Genomic DNA, 18,289 nt, shown 5'->3' on the forward strand with positions numbered 1-18,289 from the left:
GATGGGAGGATATTCCACATGAGACCGTCATTCTCAGACTTAAGCTTCAATTTCACGCGTTGTTTAGACTCCGTGTTTGGTTCAGGCACCAGAACTTCCTGGTTAAGTTTAGGAAAACGTCCTCGTTTGGATTTTTATGTGCTGAAGCTTCTCCTCCATTTTCTGCGTCACCAGGTTTTACTTTCTGTTTCATTAAACTACAAAACCACTTGGTTAGAAGAAGGCCATGGTTTAAACACACAAGATATCCAGATGTTGCTGCTGCAGAGAAAACAGCAGCTGTGGCGTCTACTTCTGATATGACTTTAATCAGTCTATTGAACTACCTGCATGTTGAAAAAAAACACAAAGGCAAAGGAAGAGGAGTCATAGAGGAAACTTAAATTAATGTTTGCACCACTTCTACTCAGAAATTCTGCCAGATTTGTTTGAAAAATCTATATTTTATTGACAAAAGCCAAAAACTGTCATTTTTAAATGTATTTTCTCCTTCCAAACATTATTATAAATGTACACTTGCTGAATCTGGATCGGATTAACAAGTAGACTCCAGGAGTCTTTGTTCTATTTGTGGAAGGAAGAAAAAAAAAAAAAAGGGAGTTGACTGTTTTGTTATTTTTTTACTGGCATCCGAACCACATCAGGCCCAAACCACAGCTATGCTTCAGAACGCGGCCTGCACAGAAAGTCCTGCTCGCTACGAGGGAACGAGACGAGAAGTTGAGGAAGACGGGGTAACGTCTGGGAGCTTACATAACGCTCTGCAGGTATTTAGGTTTTTTACTCTAATCCGTAAAAAAAGCAACATTACAGCGAAGAAGCTGGAAGTTAGAGGGGGAACGGGACAGTTTGCTCCAAAGCACTTTATTATACAAGCGTGATTTATTTCAGAATTACCGAGGCACTGCCCTCGTACTGTACCGGAACACTATAAAGAACCACGCCGTGCATTGTGAGCTGTTTCCTAGAGTTACTCTTGAGACTTGTCAGACTTGAACTTTAAGATTTTAGAAAAGGCTTGATATATCTGATTTAGTTTTTAAAAACAGGCTTAAAAGGCTTTTTCCATCCTTTCACTGTCACGTCCACTCACACTGCACCATATCCCAGCCCAGTCTCAGCATAATACATCCTAAGGACCCACATCGAGTCCCTTTACTCTAACTACATAAACACCTCACACGTGTCTTTCAGCTCAAAATACTGCAAAGCTGGTTCATTTCAACAGGACTAGAATCTCTAGTTTTATCCAGATTTCAAACACCCGCTTCAGGAAGAAGACTCGCTCTGCATCTGTAGCATTAATAAACCCATGTGTACGCACACCTGCAAGCACTTTCCCTTTTATAAACCACGATCCACCTGAGAAGGCTGCTCAGGTGGATACACCTCATATCCCGCCCACTACTCACCCACATTCTACCACGAACGGTCAACGCAAAGTGCCTCATGAATATTTCTGTTTATAAATAAGGCTGCTGGTCATTTTACGATCAGATCATTTGGTGGTCACAGTCGTGGCATCACGAACAAAAGGAAAAGAAGTGAGTGGCAGCACGTCGTCACCGCCATAAATACTGAGAGAGGTCAAGAAGAAGAGGTCGGACCTAAAGGTGGAGGCCAAGAGGAGGACGGTAGAGTACAGTTGGACTTACCTGTTGTGTCCTGAGTCACTCCAGAGTTGGAAGCAGTGGGCGACGAGGAGGTTCCCGGCGTGTCCCAGCCAGGCGTGTCCCGGCCCAGCCCGGCGTGTCCCGGCGTGTCCCGGCCCGGCCCTCGCTCCACAAGCATGGGCCACATTGAAGCACACCTCTGTAGGCTGGTATAAGGGCTGAGGAGCCACCATCACCTGCAGGGTATACCAGGAGAGTCATTATAAATCAGGCTTTAATCGTTAGAACTTCTACCGTGGTGTTTATGTGCTCACCAAGAAGCAGCCATCACCCGCCTGCAGTCTGCTCCCGATGCCGCTCGGTGTCAGGATGAAGGAGTCACGTGTGGAGACAAACGTATGAGATGAATCCGGCTTCAGTTCAACCATCAGCGTTTCCCCGTTTCCAAAACGTTCATTTAAAGTTACCAGTGCCCACATTCTCCCACCAAGTTTATTTTTATAAAGCCCCGTTTTGTGCAATGTTATCATTCTCCTACACAACACACATCAGGCTCTTCTTCCTAAATGTTGTTGCAGCGAACTTATCATATTGTCCTGCAGTACATCCTACAAGAAACGGCCTGTTGTGTAATTTAATCAGAAAATACTGCAGACAAACACAAAATACAAACAAGTACATCTGAGGGTAATGCACATCACAAGAGAACAGATTACCGACAGTAACTCATGTGAATGGATGCTTACAGCCACACCAAGGAGCATAAAACATGAAAACACAACAGTAAATACCACTGACTGTGTGTTTTAACCACCAAGTACTGATCCATCCAAACTGACATCATCAAAAACACTCAACCCAACAAACAGACACATGTTCATATAGTTTTAAGCAGCTGATGACTTACAGATGAAGCCGGTTTGCTCTCTGCACATGGACAAGACCTTCCTGAAAAGTACTTCCTGTTCCTGTGAGATCACTTCCTTTGTTGGTGCTGCTGAACTGCTGTTTCCACCAGGTGGTGCTAAAGAGCATACACAGGTAAACAATGCACATACGCTGTCATACCTTACCCTTTATTGCAGCAGTGACCAGAGGGGGCGCTCACTTGGATGACATCTGGCAAAAAAACGTCTTCTGTGACCTTTAATAACATCAATCCAGCACATATTATCAGTCTAATGGTGCGGCGGGGACATAACAGCCTCCCTAATGGACCTGATCAGGTGTCTGGGGCCTAAATCAGGGATGCAAATCAATCAATTGATAACTGACACCGAGAAAACTGTGGACATAAACAGCAGACATAGACGGAGGAAGCATTACCTCGATCAGACAGGAAATATAGACGACCAAACTCCCAGCACAGAAGTTGTTGTTAACTCCTGCTGGTCACCATGTAGACGTAATTATCCAACGCCTGACAAGAGAAACAGACAGATATGTAAATATGAGCACTCTGATTGGGACGTCAGGCGGATTAAATGACAGTACATGTGGCCACAGAGCTCCAACCTGAGGACACACCGTTTAAAAATGTAAAATCAATCCAAATATCACTTAACAGACCGTTTTTCAAAAGTTTCGTGCCATCGCTTCAGAACCAACTCACCCTAGGAGCATCTTAAACGTACAGAATATTGACTAACACTTAAAATACAATCGAATCATAAAGTGAAACTGCCTGCCGGTACAAACGACGGCTTTAGTTTCTGCTTTGAGCTCGTCTTGGCCGATGTGCTCAGTGAGGTGAAACAGTGGCGATGATGGACCTGCAGCTGATTCACATGCAAAGTGTCCTGACAAGCGCTCAGGTCTTTATTTCTCTGCTGCCGTTACAGTCGCTCAGACGCCACCGACAGCCTCCATCGTTATTTGGTAGAGATCTTATTCACTCAGCGGTAATAGTTTTCCTATAATGCTGACGTGTTTTTAAAATGCAGGTTTGTCTTTTTGAGGGCCCTGATCACCTGAATCCACTTTCCTCGCGATGTCGTCGCTGCAGGTTTTGCTGCAGGAGTCGGACCCTCAGCCTGAGCTCTGCTCAGACAGTAAAACGAGGTTTCTGTGAAGAAGCAGAACAAAAAACACAAAAGGTTGTAAATCAGAGCTTTCAGAACCAAAACATGAAAATCAAAGAGTCACATATGTGCTGTTTGACAGAGAAACCATCTAAATGAATTGAAGAAACCTTAATAAAGGGATATAATAAAGCCTGACGAGTGAAATTACTGTAATTTTTCCTCTGACATTCATTCAGCAGCTTGAGTCGAGTTGTGTGAGCAGCGACATGCGGGCTCTGCTGGAGGAGACGATAAACATCCATCAGGGCTGATGGTGAGGACAGGAAGGCTGATTAGACCACGGCAGGACACATCAGCGTCAGCCGCGTCCCCAAAGCTTCAATTACCTGCTGGAAAATGCAGATTGTATCGCGGGCCTCCTCTCCAGCGTCCTCGCCGAGCAGAGGATAGTCCACCGAGCTGGGCTGCTCTCTGTCGAGCTGCCAAGGTGCACAGCGTGGGCCAGCAGCTTCCTTTTCATGCAGGACCAAGTGGAGAGAGTGTCCCTTTTGATTAAGCGCTCTGGATGAGTTTGTGGTGGGAGCCCAGCGCGGGTTGGCGTGCTGCCTCCGCTGCACTGCAGGTCTGTGGGCCTGCTGGCGGATCCCCGCGGCGGACAGTTCACACATCTTCAGTCAGCCGCGCCGCATGCGGCCGAGGCAGCCGGCCAGAGCTGTCGATTCGCTAACACCCCAAGATGCTGTACGGCATCTAATGGCACGGCTTACAATTAAAACATCCAAATGAAGGGAGCGAATCCCAGCCAACTGAGCAACTGTTTAATGTGCTCAGTTATCAGATGAAGGTCAGGACAGCCGCTCTGGACCAACAAACTTCTACACAGTGTGTTGTTCAGTGGCTTGTGAGCGACACACCTCAGCTTGTTCTTATGCTGCATTCACATCATATTGCTCACAGCTTTATTAGCTGCAGCTGAGTTGGTGAAACACTGGTGACCAACATCTTCCCACCAAGTGTCAGCAAACCAGCAGCTCCATCTAAATAAAGTCCAGCATTAACACTAACACACTCATTTACAAAGACTGAGGCGCTGTCTGGTTCCTGCTTCACTCGTCTGAAGCAGCAAAGCAGCTCATTCAGGCTGCAGAGAAGGTGCAAGACTGGCAACGAGGGAAACAACATTAGCGAGTTGGAATGAGTGGAGATGTTCCTGCTCTTTGTCATTTTTCTGTATCATCTGTCGGGTAAAAACAAACGCTGGAAAAGTGCCAACACCAAAAAAAAAGTGGAACAACTGGCGGCATCACACCTAAAAGCCACCAACTTGCATTTTACATGTTAAAAAAATATAGAGAAAGTCAGTCTACAGGTTTCTTTACTTCCCTTTAAGAGAGAAGGAGGATAAAAGAAGAGTTCTGTGACTCCTTGTCCACAGGAGAGGATGAACATGAAAAACGCTGGAGCTCAGCCAGCTAATAGTCTGTGGCACACACAACACAAGAGTAACAGAAATGAGAGTCCTAGAAATGGATTCTGTAGTAGAAAAATGGTATAGAAAGCCCAGCAACGTAGGATTGTTTGAAACCCTACAAGTGTGATGTTTAGGAAAATATAATTTGTACACTGAAGCTTTAAGGTGGAAATGCTGAGCCACTATGACCGCTGCTCATTATAAAGAGTCCTCCAGCATCTAAACACACCACATGTCAACAAGGTATTAGAAATAAAAGAAGGGTTGTCACCAGTGAGGATCTTTAAATCTGTAACTACTGGATGAAATTTAGCATCAAGAACTCAGAACAGGTGGACATGAATGCACAAAACCACAAACATGTTCAGGCAGAAAGGCGGGTTCATTACCAGGCAGGGTTCGGTCCACAGGTAGAGGCATCCAAAGACGAGAGGCAAAAAGCCGAGGTCACAAAGCAGACTACGGCGATGAAAACAACGCTGGGACGAGGACCGTGAAGTTCAACAAGACTGTGAGACACACTGGGTCAAACACAAGAGGCAATGAGGGAGGATGGGAAACAGGTGAGGAGGACAATCAGGGAGCAGGTGTGACGTGACGGCGGCAGGAAGTAAAGCTAAGACAGAGACAACAGGTTAGTGATTACAAAATAAAACAGGAAAGACATGAAATGTGCAACCATAAAAGAGAAACTTGACGGACACGACATTTAGACTCATCAGAGCGATGATGTGACTAAATCTGAGAGATCTGAATTAGTTCATTTTATCTAATATCTTAAAAGTTTTAAGAAAAAAAATCCAGATTGTTTAGCTTTGATTTGCTCTTTTTTTCCCCTGTTTCCAGTACAGATGTAAAATATGGAAGCGTATTGCATTCACTTGAAAAAAACATAAAAAACGCTCTGTTTTTCTGAATTAACGGGATAATTTTTACAAAAAATAAAATAAAAATAAACAAAAATCTGCTTTAATTATGGACTCACTGTCTAAAGTGTGAGAAGTTGCCCAAAATAAATCTGCAGAAACTTTCTGACTATCCTGACAGCTTGCTGCTGCTGCATCATTCATCCTGTGCTTCCCTCTGTGTTTACACCACCTGACAGCCAGTGAAGCCAGTAGAGGAACTGGGACCAGTCAGTAGAGTCCAGGCTCATCATCACATTACCAGTCAGCACCATAAAAACACGAGCAGTCAACAGAGACAGTCAGGACACACAGAGGACGTGACGGAGGAGGCGAGGAGCGGCAGGTGATCAGGGGAGCAGCTATCGGCCAGGTGAGGCATGACAGGAGAGAGGAGGGGATGGAGGAGCAGCCGTCGCCATGACAGCGCCGCCATCTGGAGCGTTTCCAAGGAGACGGCTTACGGAGCACATCTGCACACTCGAGCCTTAATTTTTTAGATACGCCAAAGATGCTGGAACGGATTTATTCTGGTCTCATCTGAACAAAGACTCCCAGCAGACTTTAGCCAAGTGACATCTAGCAGTTTGCTGGAGGCCCTTCATACAGGTTGAGGTTATGCAGCGTCCTTCACATTGTCTGACCTGTCACAGACACTCTGATTTCCACTGATAACCTCTGTAACCAAGTCTGGATCAACAGAAGCAGTTGTGCACATGGAGTGATGTCATTTTAGGAGTTCAGCAGCTTGCAGCACCACGGCTGGATGTTGACCTCCTGATTACTGCTGCCGTCCTCCTCCATCACTCTGAAGCATCTTCTGGGATCTTCACAGCTCGTTTGTAAACATGTTCATGCAGGTAGGCTGACTGGAAATCACAGGTGGACTCAGCTTAGCTTTATTCATGGCCCTGAGTTTCTACTTTTCAATATAGACTTCCTAAAGGGTTTCTTTCTGATTGTTAATAAAAGGAAATATTCTACTACTCAATGTAGAAATAATGGATTAATTGAGAGGTGATATTACAAACGGGTCAAGAACTAGTTCTATGAACTTCTTAAGCTCATTTGAACAAGTTTGTCTCATCAGAAGTGAATCTTCCACAGAAGTACTGCGAAGCAGCAACTACTAACATTATAAAACATCTGAGAGTTATTTTCTGTCATAAAATGATGAAAAATTGTCATTATTATTCCTTGAAGCTTAAATACAGATATGTTAACATCCAAAAACACATTATGACTGTATCACACATCACAAGCTGTTTTTTTTTAAAAGGGGTTTTGTTTAGGAATGAGTTTAACACTTAATCAGCTGTAATTCATTAAAGCAATAAAACATTTCCACTCTTGTCTGGCTACAGGATAATGAAACAGACAGGTGTGGCTCAGGAGGGCCACAGCAGGAGGTTCATGTGCTGCGGTTGCTTCGAGAACCTTTGCTTCTATATTTGCATCCTTTATAACATACATAAAAAGCCCATGTGCTACTTTCATACATGTAAACTCCATCGTGATTATCCTCCATGTGTCTCATTCATATCCCGTCTGATAACATGCAGAACGAGCAGCTCGTACGTCTTCATGCTACGAGGCAGCTGAGTTTTGGGATAATTTTTCATGTTCTGCCGCTGAACGCCCTCTTTGCCTTTTTTCCCCTTTAAATTTTCTCCATTTTTCTCATGCAGCTCTTTTTCATTCCATTTGCTTCCCTTAACAGCATCTCAGGCTGCTGGTTTGCTCACCAGAGCTCCCACTGCATCGGTATCCCCCCCAAAAAAACTTTTATAGTGCATCATTTTCAAATCAATACTAATTCCGATAAATACATCTGCGGGCGCATCAGTGTTGAAAATGAAAAAGACAAAAACCAGATAAACAGAAATCCCCCCCAAACCAATCCAATCATCATTTCCAGGAAGCTTCAGTTCCATCACTGGGAGCGCTGTACGTTGCTGCACTCGGCTGAATCAGCACTTCCCAGGGCTTATTTCTCATAAGGCCTGTGTAGTACGCGTCAGGGACCTCGTAAATATCCCAGCCGCACCAGCCAGAACAACAACACGGCACAAAATGCATATTCTCCTCCGGTTTTAATCATCTGAAGGTTTCTTTGCGCTCTGCAGGTAAAGAGCAGGCTGACAGAGGACGTTACCATCACCGAGGAGAGCTCAGATAGATAAATAAGCAACGTCCAAGTCGCTCCTGCACGACCTTTAGAAAATGAGACGTTTCTTGTTCTGACACTTTCCAGAACAGATTCCTTTTCGTGCCCTCCTGCCTCCTCCCCTGAAGGCCTGAAGGATGTCGACTCCTCGCGGACGCAAAGCGAGAGGAGCCGCCGACTGAACTCCCATACAGATTAAGTCAGTGTCAGAGCAGGAGGGCAGAGTCCTGAAAGAGGATTGCATCGAATACATACCAAAGTGCACCCAGGTTAAATCCCCTGATGGGAGCATCTTAGGCAAAATAACAAAAGCTTTTGATCAGCGCGGGCTTAAAGGAAATCCATTACTGGGGGCTGAAATGCCTGCAGCGTGCGTGTAGCCGCGCAGATTCGACCGCGTCACGTGTTCCCGTCGGCGAGGGGAAGAGGAAAACCTACGTGTGGGATGATGACGGAGAGCGAGCACACACACTTCCCTCACACACGGTGCCAATTATTGACTTGACATGTTGGAATCTGTCCATGGTGCTGAAATGACTCGCCGGAGGATTTAACTCTTTGCTGCAACTCAAACTTGTGGAGACCTGATGACTCCATCTGCAGGAGCCTCACAGCGCTTCATGGCCTTCAACAAACCTCAGCTCCTTCAGTGACACAGCTGATTTATCCTGTCAGCTGGAGAATAAACACACAGCAGCCAATGTGGGACTCTGAAGTCACCGTGTGATCTGGATTTGGGCTCAACAAACTGACAGATAACAGAAAACGAACTAAGGAGTCCCGACTGTGTTTCTGTTTTCAGCTTCTATATGATTCCAGTTAATTTAATTCTGCAGCCAACAGTTTAACCAGGGCACTCACATAACAAGTGTGTGTGTGTGTGTGATTAGATGGCGCAGATGTAGATAAAGACAGCCAGCCCAAACCGGAAGTCATGACATGCGGTCTTCAAAATAAGAGCAAACAGTTGCAGTTAACAGTTGGTGTTAATTTTAATAGTCGACAACTGATCGATAATCGTTGCAGCTCGAGTTTACAGTCTCTTAAGAATGATGAAGTCCTATAAAAAATGTCTTCCTGAATCGTTTTGCTTCTTAAAACTCACATTTGCAGATTTCTATTTTCACCTAACATCAACTTTAGAATCAGAACTAGCCAAAGCTCTCCAGCAAGTTAAATATTAACAGTAAGATCTCACAGTTTTATGACCTAGCAAACTTCAATATGGATTATTTCACCAGTGCAACAAAAATGGATTTATGATCTTCTGTTTTTGTCCAAATACTTCTTGTTGGACGCGTGAAATTAAATGAAATAAAGTAAAATAAAGTTGCATGTATGTCTGTAATTAAACTTCCTGATAATTTGGATTGGTGGCCCTACCCATCGCTGTTTCTTTGGACTGAACTCAATCAGCAGCTAAAGCTGCAGTTGGCTGGATAACATATGTAAAGGTTAACTTTTATTTATGCCTTCCCCGAGAAATCAAATTCCTGAACGAAGGTCCTCCACATCCCGCCGCCATCATGGACCTTGCTGCTTTTTATTCTACATCATCTGATCAGAAACAGATCAAATGCAGTAAAATCTAGATTTTTAGAGGCTAAAACCAGAGCCAGGTAAAGGTGCAGTTTCCTACCAGATCACTTAAATGACAACATGCAAACGTGCAGGTTTATTAGTATAGCACCTTTATTATATGTTGACGAAATTCAAAGCGTGCACAAGCAAAAAATGCAAAATACAGAAAAATAAATGAAACGAATCAAAAACAGTGCATAGAGGGTGAAAAATATGTGCACAAATTTTGCAAAAATAATTAGAAGTGACTGACTAAACAGCAGAAAAAACACAAAAGATATTAAAAAAAATAACAAAAATACATTACAGATAAGGTATACAAGACAATTGAAAAAAAAAAAGTTAAACAAGTATGCAGGTACCTTTAATAAAAATAAAATAAAATAAAGAGGGAAAAACTGTCTTAGCTTGCTTTTGAATATGGCTAAAGTACAATAAAAGCTCATGTCTGGACGCCACAGAAATACTGCCTACACCAGCTTTAAATGCTGCACCACTGCCTCTGGAGTGTTTTATTTTGAAAGTCCTGCCCGGTAGTCCTCCTGTTACTCGCTGCAGCTTGACGCCGGTGCTCCGGGATCAGACACCGAGCAGCAGTTGGCAGGACAGCCGAGCCATACCGCTCCTGTGGCGGGGATGTGTCGCGTCGTGCTGGTGTCTCTGAAGCTGTTCCTGCAGGACAGAAGCTGAGCAGCAGCTGGACGTGCACGAATCATTAAAAAGAAAAAAGAAAATGTGCGTGAGCGTGTGAGAGAAGAGCTGAAGGTTCCGAAACAGACTCAAGTTTGAAAGTGGAGCAGTTCCGCTGCAGGACGAGGCCGCCCGGAGCCGGACATGTTCGGACCTGCTGCTGCCGGGACTCCCGCTGTGTGAGCACCAGGAGCCAGGACCTGAGCTCCGAGTGCAGGATGAGACCGGGGGGACACGACCAGGACTCGGACATCAGGGTTGTGCCGTGATTTTCAGTTTCCACCATGGAGGAGAAGTTCAGCAGACTCATCTTCATCCCCATCGCCGCGGTGCTCTTCCTCATGATCGGCTACCAGTACGTGTGTCCGGCGGACAGCAACACCTGCTACTTCAGGGGCGACGACCAGGGGCTGTTCCAGCGCTACTCGTCCGGCTTCGAGTTAGTTTACACGGAGCTGGAGGCGGACGAGGACCTCCCCTCCAAGATCACGTCCAAATTCAACTTCACGGAGCGGGACCTGGACCGGCACGTCGACTTCAACATCCGCGGGGAGGACGTCATGGTGTTCCTGCACATCCAGAAGACCGGCGGCACCACGTTCGGCCGCCACCTGGTCAAGAACATCCAGCTGGAGCAGCCCTGCGACTGCATGCCCGGCCAGAGGAAGTGCACCTGCCACCGGCCCGGGAAAGCCGAGTCGTGGCTCTTCTCCCGGTTCTCCACCGGCTGGAGCTGCGGGCTGCACGCGGACTGGACCGAGCTGACGAGCTGCGTGCCGGTGGTGATGAACAAGCGGGACAAGAAGAGCGCGCCAAAGAGCAGAAGGTGAGAGGTGACTGCGTGAACGTCCCACAGCGTTCACTCAGTCATTCACTTCTTCATTGGCTCCTTCCAAAGATGGATTCACTCATTCACGGCCTCATTCCAGCAGCTTTAAAACAGCTCCAGTTAGTAAATCACTCATTCATTCATTCATTCATTCATTCATTCATTCATTCATTCATCATTTTAAATATGCAGTCCAACTATTCTAATTCATTCTATGCTTTAGGAGTGAGTGAGTGAAGGAGTTATGCACCATCACTCACTCCTGTGTTGAGTGAATGAGTGAGGGATGAGGTCTGCACCGAAATGATGTGTGACTAGAACTGGCTCCGTTCACTCATTCACTCACAAAGCTTTTTTATTGATTCACAGCATTACTAAATTTGTCATCATTCACTCATTCACCCTTCAATCAGGCAACAAGTGTATAAAACAGGAGCCTAACGTGTGTGAATGAATGAATGAATGACGAACAAACACTCACTTGATAATTGAAATTGATTCCTCCTAGTTTATTGATTGAGTGAACGAGTGAGGCATAAGGACTGAAGGGCACGATGTGTGACTCTAGAACTCACTCACAACGTTCACTCATTCACAAAGCGTTTTTGGATTCACAGGATTTCTCACAGACTCCATTTTTCACTTGAAGCCATCGTTCACTCATTCACTTCAGTAATTTATCAAGTAAATAAGAGACAAGTTTAAAGCAAATGAACCGAAATGATTTGAGTGAATGAATGATGAACACTCACTCAGTCACTCTTCAACAGGGCAGCAAATGAATAGAAAAGGAGCTTAACGTGTGTGAATGAATGAATGAATGAAGACCAAGCATTCACTCCATAGTAAATAAGAGACTTTTGGGCTTAAAGTGAATGAATGAATGAGCAAATAAAGCGTGAGTGGATGGATTAATCACTGAGCTGCATCGTAACTCATTCATTCATCGTGTGAGTGAGTGAGTCAGATGAATGAGTGAATGACCGGCAGACGTTGACAGAAAGTTTTATTGATGAATTTTTTGTCTTCTTCTTGTTGTTTAAGTGATTTATGGTGAAACCAACTGAACCTTTCTGCTGCTTTTATTTTGAAATCGTTACGAATTCAATACTTTAAAGTTTAAAGACCGAGCTGGTGATTTAGAACCAGCACCCTGGGCTCTCTCCGACACTCAGAGTTCACTGAAAATAATCATTAGCGCTTCTGAAATGGATTTTTTTCCCTGTGAGCCTACAGGAGGAATAATGTCAGCCAGGACGGAGCGAGCTGCGGCGCTCTCTTTGCTTATCTGGAGGCACTAAATCAGCGCTAACTGGATTTTTTCTAACAGCAGGTCGAGGCGCCGGTTCTCCTCCGGGGGGCTCGGCTCGCGTGCGTCCTCATTGGGATGTAATGCAGGCGGTAGAGCCGCGGCGTTAACATGCACACCGCACGGCACGCCAGCGACAGTCCACTCCGGCACATTGACAGAGCTAACGGGCCGCCTCGTCGTCCCGAGGTCTGCTTCAATTTCCTGTAATTACAGGAGCAGCGCGGCGAAGCTTAAGGGAGTAAATCACTTAAGAAGGGCAGGGTCCTCTGAGGTGTGCCGCCTGGGTGTTGAAGCCAATTTGCCTTCGCAGTCGGTTCAGAGAGCAAATCTCCATATGTTACCGAGAGTGTTAGAGGGGGTCGACGAGGGCCTTCAAGAATCCTTCAAATCCATTAACTGCCCTCGGTGGCAGCCATCCGACTCAATTTAAGGCTTTGAAAGAGTTCTGAAGAGGTTCCTCGGAGCCACATCGGCGCTGCAACACTCCGGTCAACACAAGCCGACAGAAAAACCCCAGAGGCGCTCTGCTAGCTGACACAAGATGGAACCAATGCAGCGACTCCTCTGCCATTAAGGCTCAATTATTTCATTAATTATTCTCAGTGTTGATTATGGAGTCGCCTTTCCACTCACAGAGCTAATGAGCGCCGCATTAACTCTCGCGGGTGTCGACTTACGTGCTGATAATGCGATACGCGGCCGGACCCCTGCAGGGAAACGCTCACCGGGCCGAAGGTCGGAGGTCACGGCGGCTCCCGAGCGGCTTCCAGAGAGCCGGCGTCTCGCTCAAGGACACATTTTAATACTGAGCTGCTCCGATGTACGCTTCACAAGCCGGCGTTTGAGCCTCCATGAGTCATAACTCAGCTCATACCCGCGAATCTGTCGGTGGACGCGTGAGTCACAACTCATTCAGCGGCCGCAAATCTGTCACATGAAGTTCTCATTTCCCCCGAGGATAATGCCGGCTTGATTTTCTGTCCGCACGCCTTCGGAAAGAAATATCGGGGAACCATTACTCAGCGCCGACCGGCCTAGGAAGAGACGAACAATTAAGCCGAGGCTCGCCGTCGGTTCGGATTAAAACTGCTGAATAAAGAGTGCCGCCACCAGGTTGATCGGCCCTGAAAGCCTCTTGTCCTGTCACTTTGGGGGATGTCGTGCCTCCGTGATGGGGCGGCTGAGTTTGTGTGAAGTCATGTTACGGCTCATAATACAATATTTAATGCTGCTCCGGGAGATTACTCTGCTCCACTAGATTCTGTTTGTGTTTCGCCCTGATCCCTCCGTCCCCAAGAGGTTAAACAGCATGAGAGCCAAACATCTATAATCCCTCATCAGGAGCAACTTATAAAGAACACAACTAGTCTGATTGCAAAAAAAGAAACTCAGTAACAGCATGTTGACACTGAAGGATGACTCTCATCTTATACAAGTCACATACAGCAATAAAAGTGCAGACAGGCAGCGATCAAACACGCTGGGAACGGATGACGCCCACACTTAGCTTCAGGCTACATCCAGCAGGGTGTGATGTAGTTTGCAGGGAAGGCTTACGTATCGCAGCCCTCAGACAATACGCCGGTTTGTTTAACTCCTCGGCACAAGATGAAAACACATGGCACCAGAAATACATGTACAGTCGTGCTGCTGCTGCTTTAAACTCCTCATTAGAGATCAGTGTTTTATATTAATATACTAAACTAGCTCTTTCCCTGCCTGTTGTTCTCGCTTGCCAATATTCTTCCCTCTGTTGATTTATTTGCACTTTGTTTTTATTGAACTTTTTTTTCCACCTGAGTCAAATTGAAAACCTGCTCCTGGATCTGCCGCCTCACTCACCGTTCATGCCAATTTATTTCCCACAACAACTAACATCTCCTGCAGCCCAAACAGCCTTTCCCACCCTTACGCCACTGTTTTAAAAGAACCGTTTGTAAGCCTGTTGCAGAAATCACTTCCCTCTAAACCGCTGGATAGCGAAGCAGCAGAACAGCTGAGGATGGGAGCTGCGCTTATGAGAGACTTGTGGTTGAAATTTCCTCGAACTCGGGCCTCAGGCTGCGCTGCGGTGAAACAGTTTGTCTGATGTGGCTGCGGTTGCAGCGTCACAGCACGTTTAAAATGAAGGCTTCTGAAATAACCCTGATATCACTTCAAACTCTCACTGAAGGCATCTGTAACTACATTCTGATAGAATTCTAGCTTGAGATATTTAGTTCAGACTAGAATCTAAGAAGGACGATGCAGATGGGCTGAAGTCAGAGATCTTGAGCTGGAATAAAACTGTACATATCAGCTGATGCATAATTCAGCTGCAGATATGTGCAGCTGAATACTAGATATCTGGACTGCAAACCCCCCATGTGCACGAACAGTAAATAAAAGACTCCATAATCGACCCTTAACAATCCTAAACCTGCTATCTGACAGGTTTTGAGGAAAAACAAACAGAACCCATAAAAACAGCCTTAACATAGCGACAGCCTTGGATTGTGACTCCGACATGACATTTAATGTCACCAATCAGGATGACGGCGTATTATCTGACTGAACAATCCCACAGATTGGCTACGTTCACACTGCAGGACTTGATGCTCAATGAGGATTTCTTTGTGACTTCCTTCACGTTTCCACTTCAATGCGACTTGTATGTGATCTGCTGTGTGAACTTCATACGAGCCAAAAGTGTCCCGCATGCGCAGAAGAGGACACGACGACGTCACACACAGCGAGCGTGCTCAGTGTTTATGGAAGTAAACATGGATGGTAACGGTGGAGCGTATCTGCCACTCCCCCGCCGCCACCGATGGAGGAAACAGAAGTGTGAGCGCTAACTAAACTAGCATCAGCAGCCAAGTACTGCCTGTGTGTTCTGGACACTTCCACCCCGTCAGAGCGCTGCCCCGGGGTGGAAGTGTCCCCCGACTGCACTGAATGTTCGGATATTCATCATTAATTGGGCCTGAATATCCAGAAAATGCTATTGGGACCAGCTCTACTAGTTATTATAACAACTATGAACAATAATGAACAACTAATGAGCCTTCCAGCATCAAGCCCTCCTCGTATCTGAACTTCCGTCTGGACAATCCGACATAAAAGCAGGTTTTACATTCACGACTGTACCTGAATGTTCTTGGAATCACAGATATCTTCTCTACATACTCAGTCTACTGCGTACCAAGAATGTACACTGACCCTCTTCACCTCAGCCGCCTCGTTTTCCTCCTCTCCATCCCCTGATGAAACGCATCTCGCTCTCAGGGAGGTTTGGAAACGAGCGTCTAACTATTCTGCCCTGAGCGTCTGCGGGCTTTTCCTGATTGTTGTCCTCCTTCATGATAACATGATTCAATGACGGATAATGTCTTTTACCTGGAGTCACCTTATTACTGTACCGCAGGAAGCGATGAATATTTTGCACGTCGGGTGTATGTTGCTGGTCCTGCTGGTCTGTTCTGGAGACAGAAGCACCATCTGTCTGCTTTTGAGCGGCACTTAATAGTCACCTTGAAATCACCTCTCTCCTACACACCCTGCCAGTGTAGAAACTAATCACACCAGCGAATGCATAAACTGCAGCACAGACCTGGCCCGACGCAAATGTCTCATATTCTTAATTATCATTTTATTTTTCTGCTGTCGGGTGTTGACGTATGAAAAGAAAAACACATGAGACTAAAAAGCAAGGAAACGACAGGATGATCATTATTAGCTCCCCGGTTACCAGAAGAGTTTGCATGGCAACCAGTTACAGTTTTGCACCTATAGCGATGCCGTACTAATGACTGTGATAACATCACAGTACATCTACGAGGAGGAGGTTTGTAATCCACCTCCTGCTGGGTGCGCCATGTTCCTCCTCCATCCATTAACTCCTTAGTTAACACATCTGCCCTCCTTATTGCCGGTAATTTTCCCCCTAACATGTAAAACTTCACTGAGTAATGCCACTTCAAGTAGTTTCTGATTGGTGCGCCACTGGTCAGGGGCTCCTGCAGGGCTTTGCTCGCAGCGTGAGGCTACAGCATTCACATCGCAGCGGGCTACGAAATTGCTGTAAGGCCAGACGTCAAACCCTCCTTCGGTTGCCAGGCTGCTCCCGCTCGGCCTCGGCAGCTGGCCTCACACTGAGCAGTCAGAGAGTGTAACCTTATTACTGACCTCATTATTTCAGATTAGAGCAAAGAATGCAGGCTGGCCAGAGCGCAGATCAGCCCGAGTTTAATTAGCTCACTTCACTCTGCACACACACACACACACACAAGGTGGTTTCAGCTATTCATTTGGCCACCGAACCCCATTACCCATGATGATAATGGCAGTAAAAGGCTTTAAAACATGGACGCTGACACAAGTTCATGCTCGGAGAAAAAAAAGGGTGGGAAAGATTTTTATCACTGATTTTCTGTGTCTGCTCGCTCATACAAACTCATGTCTCGGTTAAACGCTGCATGAAGAAAAACATCTGGTTGCAAGTTTTTGACGTTAATCTTCCTTCACAGTTACAGTGAGTCAGTTTAAATCCTCCGCTAAAGAGAGCCGTACGCAGAGAAGACTTCAAGGAGGGATGTACATTATTGAGAGTGTGGGTTTTTTTTCCTCTGAGTTCTTAAACGCTTTGGGCATAATGCTGCCCTTTTGCTGTCAACTTTGCTTTTGACTGTGATTTCAGTCTCTGTGCTTACACATCAAGTTATTTCAGGCTGCTGACAACCACACACTGTTGGTAAACTCAGAGTGACAAGAATGCTGACAAAAAAGTGTGACCTTCGCTCGCCTGAAGACACACAAACTGTGCATCCCTTAAACCGAGCGCGTGTAAAGAAAAGTCTGCTATTTACTCCAAATGAAGCCGCTAAATGAAAACGAACCACCGCTCAGATTAACACACTGACGGATTCTGCTGTTAGAGTCCATCTGGTTGGACCACAGACTGTACGTCAGGATGGACAAGGCAGAAGTTCAGGGTCAACTCTGGGCCAATCCAGAAATGAGCAAAGAGATGGAGCTGAGGGTCCACCTGTCATTTAATGCAGCCACACCCTTAATTATGCCAAAATTAAACCCTTAATACAATTTAAAAGGGTGATTCATACATAAATTAATTCCCCTTACAGTTTTCCTGAATGGGGAAATTAGTTATAGAGACCAAACTAGCACCAGGGAGGAACTGCAATTTTCGCATTTTCCTGTAGGTTTACTTTTCATCCCAGAGGTTTCTGCTTGGCTAGCTTACAGTGGCTATTGCTAACTAAAGCCAGCACGAAGATACTGCCACTACAACAGCCATTACAAATCAACTCACTAAGTGAATGCTAATGTCAATTCTGCAGCACACAGAAAAATGCAGTAGCGTTAGCTTTATCCCAGTTATTGGACAACGCTAAATGCTAATTCTATTTGTTAGCTAATCATAACTACTAAACATTCCACTTACACAAAAGTTTAGTTTATAAATGCCTCATTGGTCAATTCAAAACACAAACGGACATGTTCGTATAGTACCAGTAGTTTATGGTGGTTAATTATTATGCTAATTAAGTAAATATTTCTGTTTTGCAGACGTTACCAACTCCACTTGCTAACGCTATATAGCTTACAAATTGTACTCTTTATTCAAAACTGCAAAAAGCAGTAGCATTTAGCATGGTCTCAGTTGCTAGGTCATGCTAAAGCCCATTGTACAAACAG

General features: G+C 45.5%; 1 protein-coding gene across 1 annotated transcript in view; it reads left to right on the forward strand.

Annotated features, from left to right (window-relative positions):
* The first annotated feature begins 10,387 nt into the window (after positions 1-10,387).
* Positions 10,388-18,289, forward strand: part of LOC103354587 (heparan-sulfate 6-O-sulfotransferase 3-like) — a 21,432-nt gene continuing 13,530 nt past the window's right edge. Inside the window, exon 1 of the mRNA XM_008278021.1 lies at positions 10,388-11,277. Coding sequence (XP_008276243.1) covers positions 10,736-11,277 — 542 coding nt within the window. The 5' untranslated portion in view covers positions 10,388-10,735. The remainder of the gene's footprint in view (positions 11,278-18,289) is intronic.

Source organism: Stegastes partitus, unplaced genomic scaffold (assembly GCF_000690725.1).
Source record: "Stegastes partitus isolate 25-593 unplaced genomic scaffold, Stegastes_partitus-1.0.2 Scaffold113, whole genome shotgun sequence".
In the NCBI taxonomy this organism is placed as follows: domain Eukaryota; kingdom Metazoa; phylum Chordata; class Actinopteri; family Pomacentridae; genus Stegastes; species Stegastes partitus.